Source organism: Patella vulgata, chromosome 8 (assembly GCF_932274485.2).
Source record: "Patella vulgata chromosome 8, xgPatVulg1.2, whole genome shotgun sequence".
NCBI lineage: Eukaryota > Metazoa > Mollusca > Gastropoda > Patellidae > Patella > Patella vulgata.
Genome location: NC_065886.2, coordinates 11,472,913 through 11,488,761, shown reverse-complemented (window position 1 = coordinate 11,488,761; position 15,849 = coordinate 11,472,913). Strand labels below are relative to the sequence as shown.

General features: G+C 38.3%; 2 protein-coding genes across 2 annotated transcripts; one reads left to right on the top strand and one right to left on the bottom strand.

Annotated features, from left to right (window-relative positions):
* Positions 1 to 823: 823 nt before the first annotated feature.
* On the bottom strand, positions 824 to 2,348 carry LOC126830568 (fibroin heavy chain-like; the record flags this gene model as incomplete). Its single annotated transcript, XM_056102819.1, has 2 exons — positions 824 to 1,240; positions 1,655 to 2,348. Coding segments are annotated over 2 exons (1,026 nt in total), but the record flags the coding sequence as incomplete, so codon positions are not given.
* Positions 2,349 to 2,840: 492 nt separating this feature from the next.
* On the top strand, positions 2,841 to 11,009 carry LOC126830569 (uncharacterized; the record flags this gene model as incomplete). Its single annotated transcript, XM_050560969.2, has 2 exons — positions 2,841 to 2,892; positions 10,945 to 11,009. Coding segments are annotated over 2 exons (117 nt in total), but the record flags the coding sequence as incomplete, so codon positions are not given.
* Between the last annotated feature and the right edge of the window lie 4,840 nt (positions 11,010 to 15,849).

The window sequence follows — 15,849 nt, the reverse complement described above, 5'->3', positions numbered from 1 at the left end:
TTTGACCTCGCCTAATTATAAAAATAATCCAGGCATTGAAAACGTCGGAAGAATTTGAACATTTAAGCGAATGACTCGACAGACTTGTCTCCAAGTCTACACACAATTTAATTGGAATATAATAATGTGCATATTTGTATAGCGCTATTCCACATTGACTGTATGGATGGTATAACTGGTTAGTCAAATTACGTCTAAACAAAAATTATTTTTGTACCAACCGGTCCATACAGAACTCCTGTTCTCTGAGTGGGACATTGTTTAGCACTACATTCATTGAATCGTTGGCAATGACAATGATGTAATAATATAATAGTTATTCAAGATTCTTTAGACCCCCCACCCCACCCCGACACCACTATACCCCAGTGCTTCGAACCTCTTAACATTGTACTGGGCTTGTCCACAGTATCCAGAATTCTGTTTACCCCCCTCCATGGATGACAGGGATGCTGCTGGTGAGCGTATAATAGTGGGGGTCAAATATTGTATCATGTAATATATTAATCTTATTAAACATTCACTTTAATGTTATGCTTCACTTTTGTCTTTCCAGAGCCAGAACCCTTACCTATCAACGAGAAGATTGTTGTGTCTTCAGCACCAACTTCCAGTTCAGCCATTCCACCACCCGAGCCAGTGGAAGGAAAACTTAGCACTCCTCCTGATCTCATCTCGAACGAACCGCAACCCGACGAATCCATAAAATTAGAAGCGGTAGAAGCTGAAGTAGTAATGGCTGCTGTTCAACAACCCTTGGATACAGCACTATCAACGAAAACATTAGAATTCCAAGATTCAACTGAAGGTGCCGTGTCTCAGACTATAGTAGATGCTCAGTCCGATATTACAAATGCAAACGAAGATGCCGAGGTTCATGATGCAGTAGAATCTGTTCCAGAAGCTGATCAAGTAGCTAGCAAAGCAGAAACGCCCTCTGAATCACCTACTGAAGCCCCAACCGAGACGCCAGCTGAAATACCCGTCGACGCACCCGTAGAACCTGTTGCTGAAACAGGAACCGAGGGCTCTGTAGAAACACCAGCCGAGGCCCCAGTAGAAACACCTGCCGATGTTGCTGCTCCAGTAGAAACCCTTGCGCAGGCCGAGGCTGTAGTAGAAACACCTACCGATGCCGAGACACCAATAGAAACACCTGTCAAGGCCGAGGCCCCAGCAGAAACACCAGCAGAAACACCAGCAGAGACCTCGTCGGAAACCCCTGTCGATACCGAGGCTCAAGTGGAAACACCTGTCAAGACCGAGGCCCCAGCAGAAACCCCATCTGAAACACCTGCCGAAGCGCCAGTAGAAACGCCAGCAGAGGCTTCATCGGACTCACCTGCAGAGGCTCCAGTAGAAACACCAGCAGAGACTCCTGTTGAAACACCAGCGGAAACTCCTGTTGAAACACTAGCGGAAACTCCGGTAGAATCACCAACCGAGACCCAATCTGAAACACCTGCCGAAGCTCCAGTAGAAACCGCAGCTGAGGCCCCAGTAGAAACACCTGCCGAGGCCGAGGCGGCAGTACAAACGCCCATCGAGGTCGAGGCTCCAGTAGAAACACCAGCGGAAACTGCAGCTGAATCACCAGGCGAGATCCCATCTGAGACACCTGTCGAAGCTCCAGCAGAAACACCAGCTCAGGTACCAGTAGAAACACCTGTCGAGGCCGAGGCTACAGTACAAACACCTGTCGAGGCCGATGCTCCAGTAGAAACCCCAGCAGGGGTCCCAGTAGAAACAGCAGCAGAGGCCCCAGTAGAAACACCTGTCGAAGCCAAGGTCCCAGTAGAAATACCAGCCGAAACCCCAGTAGAAACACCTGTCGAGGCCCCTGTAGAAACCCCAGCTGAAACCCCTTCCGAGGCTCCTGTAGAAACAGCTGAAACCCCAGCTGAAACACTAGAATCACAACCAGTTACAGAGGCAGCAGCTCCCGTAGAAACGCCTGTTGAGGCCTCAGTAGAAACACCATCGGAGACCCCAGTTGACAAACCGGCAGAATCCCCAGCTGATAAACCAGTTGAAACACCAGCAGATACTGATGCATCTGTCCAGGAATCTGCTGAAACGCCAGTCTCGGCACCCGTAGAAGAGGCATCAACCAAAGACACCACATCAGAGATAACCCCTGATCCAGTCCAATCTGAAGAATCAAAACCTGAATCGGAATTGGCCGAAGAACCAAAAGTATTAGACTCAACAAATAATGCTGAACAGGAATCTCCTGTTGAGGAGGCGGCCCAGGTTGAACAGCCCAAAGACGAAGCAACACAGAAATCTGTAGAGGAACAAGCACCTTCGGGAGAATCCGCTCCAGAAGAAGCACAACAGGAACCTACTCAAGAACAACCAGTATCCAAGGTGGAAACTGAATCGGAACCAGACCAAACCCCACAAGAGTCCGCACAGGAGCAAGCGCAAGAGGAATCTGTACCGGTACCAGAATCCGAACAGGTTCCTCAACAACCCAAAACAGAAGCCACACCTGAACAGACACAACAAGAATCCGCTCCGGAAGAATCACCACAAGAAGCCACACCAGAACAAGCCCAAAAAGAATCTGAACCAGAACAAGCGCCACAGGAATCCACACCAGAACAGGCCCCACAGGAATCCGCACCAGAACCAGTCCCACAAGACCCTACGCCAAAAGAATCTGAACCAGAACAAGTGCCACAGGAATCCACACCAGAACAAGCCCCACAGGAATCCGCACCAGAACCAGTCCCACAGGAATCCGCACCATCCGCACCAGAACCAGTCCCACAAGACCCCACACCAAAAGAATCTGAACCAGAACAAGCTCCACAGGAATCCACACCAGAACAAGCCCCACAGGAATCGGCACCAGAACCAGTCCCACAGGAATCCGCACCAGAACCAGTCCCACAAGACCCCACACCAAAAGAATCTGAACCAGAGCAAGCACCACAGGAATCCACACCAGAACAAGCCCCACAGGAATCCGCACCAGAACCAGTCCCACAAGACCCCACAGCAGAAAAAGACTCAAAAGAATCTGAACCAGAACAAGTCCCACAGGAATCTACACCAGAACAGACGCCACAGGAACCTACGGAAGAGCAAGCCCCAAAAGAATCTGAACCAGAACAAATCCCAAAAGAATCTGAACCGGAGCAAGCCCCACAAGAATCGGCGCCAGAACAAGTCCCACAGGAATCCACACCTGAACAAGCCCCAAAAGAATCTACATCGACACAACAAGAATCCAACCCAGAACAAGCACCACTAGAATCCGCATCACAAGAGCAAACACCACAGGAATCCACATCAGACCAAGCCACTCAAGAATCTGCAACTGAACAGTCCGCGCCGGAATCTGTACCAGAAAAAGCATCACAGGAAACAAAGCAAGAATCTGTGCCAGAACAGGCACCGGATTCAATTGCAGCCGAGATCCCACAAGAAAATGGTAATGTGTCACAAGAAAATGAGACCTCTCAACCGAAAGTTGACGAAGTCGCGGGACCAAAAGATGGATCAGCCGAAGGCACAGGAGAAGCAGTCAATGGTCTTGAAGAACCGATAGAAAAAGCACCTTCCAAGGCATCTGTTGCTTCCGAACCAGCCCAAGCAGAGGCTGTCGAAACCAATACATAATGAAGCAAAACCCGTGCTAAAAACTTTCTTTTAAATATCAGAATCCCCAAAAAAGCAAAATTGTCTTTTTTAACTAGTTGATTTTCACAAGATGAATTGGCAGAGGATTAAATACGGTACTTGAAATGCTATAATTGAGAAGGAGAGAATCGTAATCTGAAAAATTGTAATAATTTTTCAATTGTAAATAATATATTTTAACGTAAAAGGAATAGTATTTTACGAACATTGCTTTTAAAACCTATGCGTATTATAGCTTAGACTTTATATCTGGATAATGCCTATGGCCATAGTGTACACATAAACCAATGTTATTTTACTAACGGTATATTATTAGAAGAATTAACATTTTTCTACTACATTTTTTAGCACAATTTGGTTATTTTGGTTTTCTAAAAATATTAATACCATGGTTGAATGTATGAATGTATAAGAAAGTTAATATTATGGATCGTGTTTGCAGAACATATCTCAGTTTATCAAATAATGCAGGTGCCTGAATCTCGGAAAGGTAAAATATTTTAAGTATCTTGCCATTTTATTGGCCTAGAATCAAGATGTGTTATTATAGGATGTTCATTCTTACTCAATGAAAAGTCCGTAGCCTTGAAAAGTCTACGTTAACAGTTTTGGAGTGTTAGGCATCAGCATTATTATTAACCGTTTTGTGAAGCTGTGATTCTCCTGACTTTGTTTCTTTGTTTAACCAATCTGATTAAAACGCCAATCTGATTTCGTTTCGTTATTGTATAGTTCAAGTTTCGAAAACGTAATGAAATAAAGCCAGATCCTATTTCATTTCATTTTACAATTCACATTTCGAAATTGAGATAGAGACAGAGATCCTATTTTGGTTCGAATTTCGAAAGTAGAAAATGGAAACGTAATTGATACAGGTTCTATTTCATCTTGTTGTGATATAGTTCGAATTTCGAAAGTAGAAAAAAAAACCAACGAAATAAAATAGAAATGAGTCCTCCGATTATGTTAAGTTTTGTCATTTTACAGTTCGAATTTCGAAAGTAGAATAAAACAACAAAAACGAAATGAAATAGAGAAAGATAGTTTAGTCAGATTGGTATTTCATCTAGTCTTCCATTTTTACACACAGTATTACTACAAATAAACAACTAAATATATTTTCTTACATTTATACGTTTCTATTGTCGTATTCGATGGCCATAAAGCCATTTGAAATTTTAACATAGAATCGATACTTAGTTGACATAGATTATTAGGCCTGAGCTCTCATTGGCCCATTTCTCCTAAACCGAGTCTGGCATGTTTTCAGTCAACCCTCTTTTTATTGGCCAAGAGCTAACGTATGTGCCTTGGTTTTTAATTCTGGGCCAATAAGAAGATAACAAGACTTAAAATTTGTTATTTTCAGTTTTCTAGAGCATGCCCTGGGATTTTGATATAGTCTAATACAGGGTGAAAAGGGAGGGGGTCGTGTTCATTAGATTAAAATTCTAGAAAGACAACCAGTGACATACTGGTTTTTTTTTCAAGAATGATCAATCATGAGCAAAGATAATTCTAGACTGGAACTTTTTATTTCATATAAATAGCCATTTCACACATCCATGTGAGGGAGGATAACAGAAGCTTGCAGTTAATAAAGAAATTAATTTCAGTCTACGAAATTATTTTAAAAATAGCTTATGTGTTACAGTGACTTTGACTATAGTGGAGCATTGTAACCCAAGAAGCTATACAAAGTCTAGTCGTTGGGTCTCAGTACATAGCTTTTTAGTCAAACATCTCTTTGGCTGTCGAGGAAGACAGTGATGTTTTAAGTCAAAAATTGTGAACTGAATAATAATAGCGTGTACGGTGATGACAAAATATGTTTCGCTTCTCTTCCCGGGTTGTATGAAATAAACATGGTTGTAGAAATTCTACGTTGGGTGTTAGAACGGCCGGTTCAGAGAAAACCAGATTTAAATTTCGTTTCGTTTGATATTTTAAGGTTAGGAAATTAAACGGAACGAAAATGTAATCTAGTTTTAATGCAAGAGATGAAACTAGAAAAAACACCCAACTACGTAATTCGGATACACGGATCTCCGTATTATAGCCAATACCCTTTGTTCTAATGTCTTCCATCTGGGCTTTGAAATGTAATATAAAATTGTTAATTCTATCTATGCACGTGCTTTATGCTGTAGCTTCTGTGTTTGTTTTTATCGTGGTCGACCTATTTGTTATATGTAAGAATGTGATACAGGATGCATGCTTGTCAGGCTGTATGAAAGGATACAATAAAACATGTATAACTCTCAGTCTTTAATTCTTTTATTTTTTGTTTGGGGTTTGCAGGGCTGGATTAAAGGAAGGGGGGGGGGGGCTTGGCTGCATATGTTCAAATGAAATCTCAACCAATCTGCAAAACTTGCAAAACTGGAGAGTTACTGACGAAGAAGTGAGACGCATCATTCGGAGGAAGACCACCATTAAATTTCACCATCTCGATACCCACAAATTGTAGTTCGCCTATTTATAGCAATTCTCTTTCTGTCTCTTTTCTCCCCTTTTGCATGCCCATTTTTGTTGATTTTTCGGTCTATAACGGACGAAGATGGTTTGAATTAACATTTTCTGCCAGGTTTTGGCAAATATTCATGATTTTGAGGCGGAAGGATAACGGGGTTATCAGGTTGGCTACGGTGATATGTACTAGTTACATGTTTTTAGTATGCTTCTTCAAGTTTGTGTATCTCAAAACTTTGGTTATCAACCTCATACAAATCTGTCTGTAGTAAAAAGCATTTGGCCCAACGAAAATTTGGGGAAAAGTTGGAGGTGGGCAAAGAGGCCAGAATTAACATTGAAGTCAATGGGGAAATTAATGGTGGTCTGCAGCCATTTAATCCAAGGTAGTTGTCTCCCCTGATACGTGAATAATGCCCGAAACGTTGCATCAAAGGGTGGGGGGCTACGCTTATATCAAATTCCAACTGCCAGCGGATCTTTTACGTACACGCCAATGTTTACACGGGACATCGGTTTTTCGTCGCATCCGAACGACTAGACAGATGTCCTTGTCAGGCCCACTGTCCTACATACGGTCTGTCATTGGGTCAACTGGCGGGGTTTCGATTCCCCGGTTGTATGTGGCAAGGAGTAGGGTCGCCTGTCAAACCTCGTGGGTTTTCTCCGGGTCCTCCAGTTTCCTCCCACTGCTAAAGACCCCTACGCGCAAGCGAATTATTGAAATAAAATTGAACCGTGTGTTTGTCCCGAAATGACCTAGTTTGTGTTGAGTGGACGTTAAACCCCACTTCTCTCTCTCTCTCCTCTGTCCTGCGCCAATGACAAGGAGAGACCACGCCGGAAAACCCGATGAACTTTCTCGGCCAACACCGACCTACTATACAGACCTACCATAATAACTGCCATAAATTGTTCCAGACATCCAGAAATCATCGTCAAACTTTGTTCCCCGAGAAATTGTCATGGATTTTGGGGTAATGTTATGAAACAGTGTAATAAGTAATATGCCCGATTTTATTTCTTTGGAAAATTTATCTGAATTCGGATAACCGAGTGCTTTTAACGCGTGTGCTTTAGATCATATGGTCTGTCATTGGGTGGTTTTCTACCACTGCTAACGACCCTTAGGCGAAAGGGAATTATTGAAATAGAATTGTACGTTGTTTTATCCTGAAAGTTTGTGTTGTGTCAAGTGGACGTTAATTCCCATTTCTCTCTGCTTTTATCCCGCCACAAAACAGTCATTTTTTTTTTTGCTATTGGCCCAAACTGGTCTCGTGGTAAGTTTTAATGCCGAATTAGATATCAACTGGGAGAGTGGGAAAAATGGGGTTTAACTAGGTCATTTCGAGTCTAACATATGGTTCAATTTCATTTCAATAATTCGCTTGCACGTTGGGGTCTTTAGCAGTGGGACGAAACCGGAGGACCCAGAGAAACCTCACGCGATTTCACAGGCAAGGTTGGACAGGAGACCCTACTCCTTGTCACGTACAACCAGGGAATCGAAACCACGCCAGTTGACTCAATGAGAGAGAAATGGGATTTAACGTCCACTCGACACAAACTAGGTCATTTCGGGACTAACACATGGTTCAATTTTATTTCAATAATTCGCTTGCGTGTAGGGGTCATTAGCAGTGGGACGAAACCGGAGGACCCGGAGAAAACCCACGAGGTTGGACAGGCGAAACCACGCCAGTTGACTCAATGACAGACCTTATGATGCAGCGCGTACACGCTAACCATTCGGCCATTCACCCTCCCAGATTTTATATCTTTTGTTTTATAAACAGGATTATGGTGTTTTTGTGCGTTTTAACATCTTGACAGATTCGGCGTATTATGTTTCGTAAACCCGAAGAGATATAAATTAGTGGGAGTATTCCATATAACTAACTATATGGTTTATATCAAATTACTTAGTTAATAAAACACATTTATTATATTTACAAACACAGGTTTATGTACACAGAACATAATATGCACTATTTGTTTCCAAAAATATTATATCCTTCGAGAAAAGTAAAGGGAAAGACGATGAATATATCAACAACAGACTAGAGAGAGAGAGAGAGAGAGAGAGAGAAAGGGGGGGGGGTGAACGTCCACTGGACAGAAACTAGGTCATTTCGGGACTAACACATGGTTCAATTTTATTTCAATAATTCGCTTGCGCGTTGGGGTCTTTGGCAGTGGAAGTAAACCGGAGGATCCGGAGAAAACCCACGAGGTTGGATACAGTGTGCAAGTGCTACTCATTCGGCACCCCCGCCCACACCCCAACGACAGACAAAGTGGGGTTATTGAATCAATTTGATTCAAAAGAAATATAAGACTTTCAGATAAAATAAGTTTAGAGGGTTGGACAAAACTGAATAATTTGACATAAGGATAATGTTTAGGAGACCAAGGATATTATTGTGCAACGACGACGACGCGGACGATTATGATAACCCGATGACACGCCATTACTTTCATTTCTTTACTTGGCTCCACATCAACTGTAAAAAACCCAAAAAAAACAACAAATATAATCGACAGTTATTTGTGATAGGGCATGCGTTTACTTATACGATACAAATACAACTACGTCATAAATTTGGATGTTTGGATACTTTCATATTGATATCAGGTTTTATTCATTACTAAAAGGTCTTTGTTATAAAAGGTCCTTGTTAATTTCAAGAGTTAGCTCCCCTCAAATCAATAAAATTACGTACCATGCATTTGAAAGATGTAAACACACAGAAAGCGAGAGAAATGGGGTTTAACGTCCACTCGACACAAACTAGGTCATTTCGGGACTAACACATGGTTCCATTTTATTTCAATAATTCTCTTGCGTGTAGGGGTCTTTAGCAGTGGGAGGAAACCGGAGGACCCAGAGAAAACCCACGAGGTTGGACAGGCGACCCTACTCCTTGTCACGTACAACCAGGGAATCGAAACCACGCCCGTTGACTCAATGACAGACCTTATGATACAGCGTACACGTGCTAACCATTCGGCCATCCAACCCCCCAGATGTAAACAGGTGTTGAAAGAAATGAACTTCCATCATGTTTTATTCGTATATAACAGCATATAACAAAATAAAGCCCCACAGAGTAGTCCGTCGGACTGAATATTCAGCGCTATATAAAACGGTTATTATTATTATAAATACAAAGTTACATAATAAATTGGGTGGAAATCTACCATTTGTGCATTGTACAGGCATTACTATAGTTCTTTTCGTAATGATCTCTGAATGGACAAAGTCCTCAAACCGTTCCTATGTGCGTCCGTATTATGAAATTAAGGAAAATAGTACACTACACCCAACGTTCTTACCTTCTATTTTTCTCGCGACAAGTTTGAATTGGCCCGCCATTACGGCCTTTTGTATATGTCTTTGAATCGCAAAATTCTATTTTAAAATATTATTAGATTATTATCAATTTGGGTGAGATGTCGCAAGAAATAATTCTCTTTGGCGAACAAAGAAAGATTACGCTGAAAAAAGAGATGTAAGGTTTTCAAACTGAAGTCAGAGTAGAGTGGTATTATTTTATATTGCAACTTAAAGATACATAATGTAAGATTCAGATAAAAAAAAAGCTTGCCATTCTTGCTATAATAGATCGAAAATAGATAATTTAAAATGAATATACTGAAAATTTCATTCAAATTTCTTTATTGCGAGCGAAAATATTAGCCTTTGAAGTTTTGACAAGATTTGTGCGTTAATTGTAACCACCATTTTTAGATTAAATTAAAATATGGCAGAATCGTTCTAATCTACTTAATATCGGAGGTATCCGATGACATCGAGAGTTCATTATGGTATTGTCATGTTAATAATGTCTAATTAATAGTTTATATAACATTTAAGGCCTAAAGAAAGGCCTGCAATAGGCAGATTAATCTCACTATGTTCACTAAAAACGCTGAGAAATACTGATGTGCTTGTTTTTAGCTACGATTGGATGCCTTTAGTTGCAAGTGGCAAACTCAATTTCTTTATTAATGCATGTACCATCTTAAAAATAAGTTAATTTTATACTATTAGTACTTATTACACATACGCAGTCCAATCTACTGAAACAACATTAATTTATCAGCAAATATTGACAATCAAGCGTTGTTTTTATCAAAATTGATTCGGACGTTCATAATTACGGCGTATTACTACTGCGCAACTCGGATCAGATTAGTACTTTGATTGGCTATTGCACACGAGGCCATGCCTTTATGTGTTACAGACGTAAATTTAAAATGTCTACTGTCGCTTTGATTTAAAAAGAAGGGATTTGTACCCGTTTCAGGTAAGATTGTATGCTTAATTGGAGTTGGGTGTAGTAGAAATATTATAAATAACAATAATCAATCGTTGTTTTTGATGAAAAATATTGTCAATGTTGTTTGCTAATGCCGGATGCGAATTGCTCCCACATTTGCTACGTTGAAGTTAATAGGGCCAACTCTTATCTCGAAACACGGAGGGTTGGGAGATGAGGTTTGTTATCTAGGGTGATCAGAGGACTTCGTCCATTCAGCGAACTTTCCGAAGTGAACTACTACTATACCTGCGCCTGTTTGCTTTTCCCTGCAATTATTGCTTATAAGTTATAGTTACCTCCGTCGACTTCATCAATAAGCCAATATGCTGGAATATCTCTACAATGGTCTGCAATAGTATCTCCAGCAAATTTTCTTAAAATATATTCATCGATTGGTTCATTACTGGTATGTACTCGTTTGGATGGTGTTGGGGTGCTTCTTGTCTGTAGAGAAGAAAATAAACATGAATATTATTATGCATTGACTTCCTGCTCAAGTTAAGGTTTTCTAACACAAATCAATTAAACCATAACCTGCAAGATATAATCGATAATCAATTGACTTCGACTAAAATCCATAATAAATTGATTTCGATTAAAATCGATATTCAATTTACTTCAATGAAAATCGATATTCAATTGACTTCGATTAAAATCGATATTTGGTCGATTATTTGACTTTGGTTACTGAATGATATGAAAATAAAACATATTTTACCTTTTGAGCAAGTAAAGCTACACCTTCTTCAAATGTTCCTTCCAGTTTATCAATATAACAAACTTTATTAGCCACATCTTTAAATACTAACAATTTCTGAAATTAAAAAAGAAATGAAATGAAATGGGGTTTAACGTCCTACTGTTCTGCTCTGACTGGACTAATACAGACGGGCATACGCCTTAAAGTGTGCTATGGGGGGGGGGGGTTGTCCTGAAAGCCTACTCTTATATCGAATTCCAACTGCCAAGGGATCTTTTACGTGCAGCCAATGTATACACAGGGCCTCGGGTTTTCGTCCCATCCGAACGACTCGACAGCTGTCCTTGTCAGGCCCTTTGTGAAATTTTAAAAAAAACCAAACACATTCTTACAGTTTATCAAAATACAGCATGACCTTTTTATCACATAAGTTTAGGGAATGGTCTGACATAGATTCAAATGTCGTAGTTTCGATACCATGAGCTGGTTTTATGTGGGTTCTCTGGTTTCCCTCCAAGTCTGCTAAATGGCCAAGAGTAGGACTTACCCTATTATAGTCATGTAGATTGTTGCCAGCCAACACTTCACCATACTGTGTAGTATTAACATAAGTTATTTTATTTACATAATCTACACGAGCATGTTCAGGAATATGGTATCCATTATAAAGGGTTTCTGTATCGTATTCCTGAAAAATATTACATTGTTTAGTCATAACCAGCGTTTTGAAATTTTACCGAAGGCCCGTTTTCAAAATTTACACTTGTAGCAAGAAAATCACAAACATTTTAAAATGAAATTTTCAGCAAATTGCCTTTACATTATCTAGTTTTTAACTATTATAGTGAGCACTACTGTCAACTCGTTATCGAATCTCCCATAATGTATCTTTAAATGGCGATTGTGTATAAATCCATTTAAAATCACAACCATCCGATGTTCTAGCGAGTTGGTCCTGGGCCTGTCATGTGAATAAGTATCTAATTAATAATTTATATAACATCTGAGGCCAAAAGGAAGGTCAGCAATAGGCAGATTTAGCTCTTACATAATGGACCTTTAAATTATCATCATTTATCCTTAGAAACTTTTGGCAAAGACGAAGACGTTCTTATAATTATCTTTGTTAAATTTTGTTTTTACCTCTGGTTTGTTCATATGATGGTAAAGTGCCACAGAGCCGATGGCGCCAAGGGTTATAACCACAGCAGCGCTAATAACCGATACAGCAATTACATAATATTTTTTGTTGTTTGTCTTCACTGTAGGTTGTTGAACGAAATTTGATGAAGGAAACATCACCTAAATATAGAAGAAAAAAACAAACCCAGTGATTTTAAGTAAGATATATTATCGGTTTACTAATACAATAAATAATAATAACATGGAGCAGACATACACAGGATCGTTTCTTGTTTCCTTATGCAAAGGAAGCGCTTTAATGAAGACAGTGCAATATTAATATTTTGTAATAACATGCAACTATAATAATATAATTTGAATAAAATAATTTCTTCTTATTACTTTTGAGAATTCGGCGGGAAACAAAATCAATAATTTAAAGAGAAAAAAATAAAAATTTAAAGAGAAAAAAAAAATAATAATTGAAAGAGAAAAAAAATAATATCTTGAATAATTTGTATGTAAATTTGAATAAAATAATTTCTTCTTATTGTTTTGGGAATTCGGCGGGAAACAAAAACAATAATTTAAAGAGAAAAAAAAATAGATAATAATTTAAACAGAAAAAAAAATAATATCTTGAAGAAAAAAGAAATAATTTGAAGAAAAGAAAAATAAAATAAAACAATACGTCATGTAATATTCGAAGCAATTTGTTATTTTTACTGAACTCACCTTTACATCTTGGTTATTGTTTTTAGTTTGAAGGTCGAACATTGGTGGTGACATCTTGATAACTTGAGATCAGCTACTGCTAACTTCTAAAGTTATACTTTTAATGTCAAAAATGTTTAAAACAGTGCATATGGAAAGGATGGTGAAATTTCATACTTATATAGTAATAGGTAAAATATCAGCTGACCAATCATGGCAAAGCGGATATTTCCGTGTTCGGGAAAAATATATTATTGTTAGATTGGATATTTGGATTGGCTCTTTGATACCCAATCGAATTCAGAATAATTCTATAATAGGTGAAAAGGGCCCTGTATGCCCTCTATTCAATGAAAATGTTCACTGGCAACAGGTACGCAATGCCTTATATATACTTGTATACAATATATATATATATATATATATATATATATATAGCTGTAGTGAGTTGTTATTCTAATGTACAGTATCATATATCATAGTATATAAAAATAACACCGATTTGCTTCTACATGTTTCAATATATTGAAACATGTAGAAGCAAATCGGTGTTATATATATATATATATATATATATATATATATATATATATATAACCTGGGCATTAAGCGGACCATAAACACATATATATAGCCAATAAGCAGACCGGTGGATTAGGCAGACAAATACCGGTCTGCCTAATATTTTAACTGATGAATTTTACATGCTAAAAAGTGAGAAATCACATTTCTGTAGTTGGAATAGGTTTTAGTTGCCTCTCACAGTAATTTGGGGTATCTGGATTTAAAGAAAGAAAATTGATAAAATTTAATTTTTACTCTTAAGTTTTGACCTGCGTATATTTATTTATCTATTATTATGGGCATTAGGCAGACAGGCTTTAACCCTAAACAGTTTTCTAAAAACATATGAATGTCTATATTTTTATTTTATTTTTTCATTCAGGAAACATTGCTTTTAATTTTGATAACAAATTTGTTTCGTATTTTTTTTATTAATTTCGAAAATAATATTTTGTCATTTTGTTACTGTCAAAATTCTCGTTTCGACGTGAGAGGTCATTAATATTGAAACATTCACGAGTATGTTACGTCAACGTCTCGATGACGTCAATGTTTCGTTGACGTAAACAGCAGGTGTCAACAAAAGCCGTGTACAGATAGAGTTGCGACAACTGTGAAGTCAGAAATTCCATATGACGTCATGAAAATATGACGTCAAGTGTACAAAGACGCCATCTTGGGTCCCAAGTAATTGTACCTACTCACTATCTATTTTATGTTCTATCATACTGTTGTGTCAAAGTTGCCTGCCCCGACAGGGATGTGGATAGATATGTCATAGAATTCCGCGAAAAAGAGTCTATAGGAGATAAAACATACATTATTTAAACAAAAGTATAGCTAAACGTACTATTATTGTTATTATACAACACAAAGCGTACATTATTGTTATATAGCCTAATTAATAAGAAAATGAAATGAAAGATACATCAGATAAAAGCGCTATTAAATATTTTAACTTGCATACGCTTTTAAAAATCAGATTTTTTGTGCAGGCGGGTAAAGTGGAAAATAAAAATATAAATAATAATTTGGGAGATAAAACCATTTTGCCTTCTAGCCGGAAAAATAAGCGCCTGAAATTCTATGATTTTATGGCCTGGAGCCATTCCGGATTGTGTGTCAATAATTGTATCATCAATCTTTCGAAAATTAAAATTCGTTTAAATTGGCTGATGGATAAAACATTTAAAATTAGTGTAACTTAAATTCAGTGTAATTTAAATAAAAGGTGTCTAGCGCCACTCTGCTCTATGCGCGACATGTGTTTGAGGCATATGTTTCATCAATGTCATGTGATACGAGATATCGCTCCCCGAAACTTTCTGTTTGTTTGAGGTAAGACGTTATCACTCCCCGCCTATGTGTAAATAATAATATTAATTTGTCGAATATATAAACCGCACAAATTTAACACACAAACACATGTTATTCCACAGGTAGACAGACGTTGAAGGGGCCCAGTGAAGGGGACGCAGTTAGTTTTGAGTTTGTCCGACTCCTTTGGGCATTTGCGCCCCATTTCCAATGAAAAGAATGAAGTTGTTCTGATGCTCAACCAGTATCAAAGATATAGTGTGTCTGAAATTTGTTACAAATTGCCTCGAGCATGTTCCACACATCTCAACATTTATCGGCTTTTTGTTCAATCTATAAAAGCATTCATTTCTACAAAATGTTTTGTTTAGTCAAGTGAAACAAGAAACTTCAAAGGTTAAAAGGAAAACCTACGTACGACTCTATGAAATAAGATATTTTAATAATATGATTCTACCGAAAGGTACATACATGTATATGCAATGTAGATGATTAATATCTACATTCATGTTAAACCAACTGTGTCTATATATTTTTTAAGTGTTACGTCGAGCTGACTAAAGTATATGAATAGAATTATTGTCATAAAAACATCTATGAGTGTGTACCCAGAATTTTTTACATCAAGTCTATTGCATCCAGGTATTTTAAGCATGTTAATAATGTATTCATTTAAGAGAAACTATGTCATTTCGCGATGAACATATCGTACAATTCATATTCATTTGACGATCGACCTCCTATTTACAAGACTATGGATTATCCTAACTACAGTGTAAACATGGTTTAGAGACTCTATCTGAACTACAGGGTACATCATGTTTTAGAGACTATAGACAGGGTAGATTATGGATTATAGACTCTATCTGAACTACAGGGTACATCTAACTAAAGGGTACACCATGGTTTTGAACCCAATATTGAATTCAGTAACCGTAAAAACTTTATTACAAGCAATATCCACAATTTTCGTTTCTATTT